The following is a 5,382-nucleotide window of genomic DNA, read 5'->3' as shown; positions in this document are numbered from 1 at the left end:
AACGAGAGAATTGAGAAGAGCATGGTACTTTTACGACTGTAGTATCGCGATACTCCCCTTATTTTTCTCCCTTTTTAAAATATATATTTGGCCATCTTGTTTTTAAGCGTCCATCATGATTAAATGAGTAATTAAAAAATATCACAGATAACAAACTGATGTCATTCTCGTCAAAATGACATATAATATCATCAAAATGACAACAAATAACATCAGCTTGCTATCTATAGCTCGGATATCTGAAGTGAGAGTCGCAAATGAATTTATTTTAAAGTGTCAAAAAATAATAATCCGGAAATTTCTTACTTGATAAAAAAAAATATTATGTATGTATACATGTAATATAACTTTTTACTACTTGCAATTAAAATACTAGTTACTTGATAAAAAAAATAATAATTGCCAAGTCTAAGCACAAGCCTAAGTTGTAATAGATTTAAATAAAAACAATTTAAATTGGAAGAATAAAAGGAAAAATGCAAACATATTTCTAAACAAATAGAATCATTTTGTTTTTTTTTCGAATAAATTAAATTTTACATTGTGCTCGAAAAAAATAATTTTGTTATACCTTGGTTATTTAAGTCACATACTTATTACGGTACATTTTTTATGTCAAGAGTCCACTTAAAAAATGATTGTTTATATCTACCTTTAAAAATTTTAAAAATCAAAAATATTCCAATATATATGTTAAATATATTATAAAGGAAATTTTGGGCAACTCGTAAATGAATATTTTTTCAAAACAAAATTGGAATTTTCAATCTAGCCAAATCATTATAAAACAAATAGATTTTTTAAAAATGGTTCCTTTTATAGTTAATTTTTCGATGTATTATTGTTTAATTCTTTGTTAGCGGTCATAAAAACATTTCTATTTTTCTTATATAAGGAATGGAGGATTTATTTACTTAAAATTTAAAAATTGATTTTTTTTCATACTACTACTATTAAATTTTTCTCTAAAATTAATGTTTTTATCTGAAAGTACGGAAAAAACTCTAAAATATTGTATGTATACAACGTTGTAATTTTAACTAAAAATGTTAAAAAAGAAAAATTTCTTAAAACGACTCTTCGGATATCTTGGATGCATCTTTAATCTAATACAATATGTGCACTAACATATGTTCATGATTATTTTAAAAATTCCAAACAGTTATTTTTAGGTGAAGCTTTGACACGTGGAATGTGCCATTATTTATTTAACAAAAATACTTTTTTGGCTTTAAAAGTTACACAATTAACATTTATTGAATTAAACTTTGTCCATAGAAGTTTGTTTCGAATCTGGATTGAGATTCTTTCCCTCTCTCTCTCTCTCTCTCTCTCTCTCTCTCTCTCTCTCTCTTTGTAACATCAGCTGGCTTACTGATGAACTTCAAATTAATCAAATCAAATATAGGATCAAATTGAGGGAGCTGAACTGTATCGTAACAAAGCTATAATTCGTCAATTAAGCTGATGCTCTCACACCATTAGCGATATTTTTGGAAATTTTTAACAAAAATTTATCTGCGGAATCAAATCGTAACATTGTTCGATTACATATATAAATTTACATTTGAGAAATAGAAAAAAATAAATCGATATTATATATCGGTTTTGACATACTGGATTCTGTTTAAATAAACAATACATTTTACTTGATTTTGCACGTTTCGGATCGTAATGAAAATGCGATTCGTCTTGTAAAAATTTCGATCATTTCGCCGATATAGCTAGTGTAGCACGATTCTAATATATAAATTCTTAATTTTATTTTTGTCCGACAATGAGAACAATCGGTATTAAATATTGCATACAATATATCGCTTATTTGTGAGAAATATTTCCTTGGATTTTAGCAATTTTTTCAGTTTATTTCTAATATGAATGTATAATTCTCGAATAGTCCGCGAGATGGATACTTTAAATTGAAAAAGTGTTTTTAGTTGTTTTGGTGACAATCAAAAAGTGATAAATTCATGTAAAGATGTATACTCACGAGTGCTATCGTAAGGTATTCCGTTGAGCTCGTCAAAGCAGGGGATAGTAGCCAAGGTGCCAGAAAGCGTCCGGGGCCAGCACAGTATGGTGTCCCAGCTTACTTCACATTCTTGCTGTTCCTGCCTCTGGTTTTCGCGTTCCTGATGTTGGCGTTCGAGACATTTCAACTGCTCAGCACTAAACGACTCGTTCAGTTCATTAATGTAGTTTAAAACATTCAATACGTAATTGCCGCCGACCAACGGCTTTGTGCTGTTTGCAGGGAACAAAGCCATGTTCGATCTTGACGTCGCGTCGACTCTTCGCCTCGTAGCTAGCGTTATTCTTTCCACTAAGATGCCTTGATTTGAGAAACCAAATGTATCTAGGAAATAGAAAGAAAGAACACCTCTAAGATTATGTAATATCTTAAATTCGTGACAATTTGAGTTTAAATAAAATAAAGTTGCAATATATCTACTTACACACACACACACACACACACGCGCGCGCATACGTACATACATACATACATACATACATATATATATATATATGTATAAAGCTTAATTTTTAGTTTTCTATATTTATTATTTACATTTACGTTATTTTTGGACTAAGATAATAATCACTACTGAAAAAAGTATACAAAGTATTTTTTTCTAGAGAATTTGACATTGGAGCCTTTAACATTGCAATGTCCATGTTTGGTATACGATTGCTTTCATCTTTGAGCACGGAGATTATGATAAATATACGAAAAGAAAGAGAGAATACTAAATGTGATGAAAAGTTGTGAAATATTTTCTCAAAGGTCATGACTTTATACAAAGATAGATATCGTTCTTTATAAATTGTCGCGATGCAGATGAAGAGGGGAAAGAGGAAACTTTCGGAATCTGTTATATAATACATGTGTTCGTTGAACTTCTCGCACAAAGAAGCCATCGCATAAGACGCGTCTTGAATGTACGTCATCCGATGTTCTCGTGCAATGTCGATAAGTTCAATAAGAAGAAGACTCAACATATCTTTTTGTTAACAAATTCATTCAGAGTTTAGTATTGTTGAAACTGTTCCCTAGGAATAATGGATGGACGATGAAAAAAAACTTTTTCATAAGTTGTCTTAAATAATTTTATATATATAAACGTACCAATCTCATCTTTTATTTTTAAATTTCTGTTAAAATTAAATAATTTCTTTTCACATTCTAGCTTACTGACAAATAATAAGTTTTAAAGAGGATTATGAATTTGAGAAACAACACATATTCCCATTGGATAAACTCACTGGAAACTCATTGAACAATAAACGTCCTCGTTAAGTGAAACAAGTGCGCCTAGTTCTAAATTAATTGAGATATGTTCTGTTTAATTAGGGGGATACTCTTAATTAGGAGGATTATATTCTATCTCATTAACGTTTTGATGTCGCGGCGCGTTCTCTTAACTTATTGTCGGTTGCGAATTTTGTGGTTCCATGTTGATTTACTGGCAGATACGTTAAATATCATGCAGCGGCTTCATCGTTTGCTGACACATATATATACGCTTAATCTTTAAAAGATAAACCAAAAGCCAAGGTGTTCTCTTCTTTCTGACATGTAATTATCCCCTTCGTATCGTAGAGAATAAAGTTCTTTCGCGCGGCGAGAACTATACCTCTTGAGGAAGAGCGAAGGTTAATTGCGATATGAGATTTCTAAGGACAATTTTTTCAAGATTCTTCTAAATGTCTGAGAACTTTAAAAAATAATTGGAAATAACAATACTAATCGTCATGCATTTTCTTTTTACTTATTTCATTCACTTAAAGATTATTGAATTATATTGAACGCGCGCGGCGCGGAATATCGCGACTTGATTCCTCCGCAATTTCTCAATACGCTTTGAAGTACGAGACGATCCGTGCTCGGATCGACTGTCAAACGGTTGCGATCATCCATCAGTGAAGCTCTTGGTCCATGAAGATGCCACTTCGGAACTATTAGACGAAGCTCTTGGATACTCCAAATCAATAATATCGACCATTAATGGTAATAGTCATTCCTACAGACGCAAGTCATCATGTTGGAAGCAATTCACATTCTCCCATTATTCGAAAAATACCACTCACTATTGTAGATACTTGAAGATTATGATTTTGGAAATATAGAGCAAAGATAGCTTTTACAGCGACCATATATTTCGAGCTAATTATTAAACTCTCGATACGATTCTTGCTCAATACTTTTCTCTTTTACTTGTTATGAATCATCCACAATTAGTTGCAAACATTATAGTATATAAAAACACAATAATATAATTATAATTACAATATATCTCTGTCAAAAGTAGGATTTATCTAGTTTTTTACGTGATGACATTGTATACTGTTACACTGTTTATGTATGCACCCATGATTTTCACGCACTATATATCACGAGGTATGAAAAGTAAGCGCGTTTGTCTTTATGTTACTAAACTAACAGACGGAACCAGCGAATCAATATCGTAAAAAATTTGCAAGCGATCGAGTTTTACAAATACTGAATTTTCTTTCGACAAGGTGTCTCGAGAGAATTTCATTTTTCAAACGAATCAATGTCCAAGTTTCAGCAGCTTGTCCTGTATATTTCATTCTTTCACTCTTCCTTTCATCATCTTTTTTAACATTTTGCTGTCATGTACAGAATCACGTAGGAAACATGAGCATATCATTTTTACACACACACACACACGCACACACACACACGCACACACACACACACACGCACACACACGCGCGCGCGCGCGCACACACACAACACATACACGCATGCACACACGGTGTATACACACTGTATTACGAACTCTATTATACATATATGTATATTTGTTACTTCTTATGTAATTAAACATCAACAAAAGACTCTTCCATTAACAGAAGAATCTTTCTCTTATCGTGTGCGTGTAAATATATCATTTTTATAATACAAAGTCGCATGTATATGTAGAAATATATGCACATATCACGTTGTATATACCTATACATATGCATACTCGAGAAAATCTTTTGGCTTACATTTTTTTTACGCAAGTCTCCATTCAGGAGATCCAAAATATCATTCTCATCAACTTCGGGCTGATCTAAGCTTTATACATTGAAATTCTCTTTGCCGGATATGAAGCGTATCCGCCCCGGAAAGCAACAATAGTAATGTAAATACGCGTTACACGCATATATTCGCGCGCGTGTACACACGCAGGCGCGAACACGCACGCACAATACATATTAATCTCTACAAATATATATCTGTAATATCTCAATGTGTATCTGTGTTCGCTTAGGAATCCATTCTTATATTTGTGTGACGATCATTGACGCATTATTGTTCTACCATATGTACGCGTCAGCTGAGAATAGCGTATATATATATATATATATATA

General features: G+C 32.1%; 1 protein-coding gene across 8 annotated transcripts in view; it reads right to left on the bottom strand.

Moving 5' to 3' along the window:
- Positions 1-961: 961 nt before the first annotated feature.
- The window catches only part of LOC105459028, a 10,439-nt gene continuing 6,018 nt past the window's right edge, over positions 962-5,382 (bottom strand). The window contains exons 1-5 of one of the 8 annotated variants that reach the window (XM_011704694.1): positions 3,425-3,742; positions 3,265-3,319; positions 2,885-3,051; positions 1,991-2,356; positions 965-1,912 (exon numbers count right to left, since the gene is read on the bottom strand). In XM_011704694.1, the coding sequence (XP_011702996.1) occupies positions 1,794-1,912; positions 1,991-2,356; positions 2,885-2,924 (525 nt within the window). In that variant the 5' untranslated portion in view covers positions 2,925-3,051; positions 3,265-3,319; positions 3,425-3,742 and the 3' untranslated portion in view covers positions 965-1,793. Of the gene's footprint in view, positions 1,913-1,990; positions 2,357-2,884; positions 3,052-3,264; positions 3,743-5,382 lie in introns of those variants that run through there. The other 7 variants (XM_011704693.1, XR_975616.1, XM_011704692.1 and 4 more) reach the window with 7 other exon arrangements.

The sequence above is a fragment of the Wasmannia auropunctata genome, unplaced genomic scaffold, assembly GCF_000956235.1.
Source record: "Wasmannia auropunctata unplaced genomic scaffold, wasmannia.A_1.0 LD334223.1, whole genome shotgun sequence".
Lineage (NCBI taxonomy): Eukaryota > Metazoa > Arthropoda > Insecta > Hymenoptera > Formicidae > Wasmannia > Wasmannia auropunctata.
Note: the sequence above shows the minus strand (reverse complement) of the source record. Positions and strands in the feature narration are given on the sequence as shown.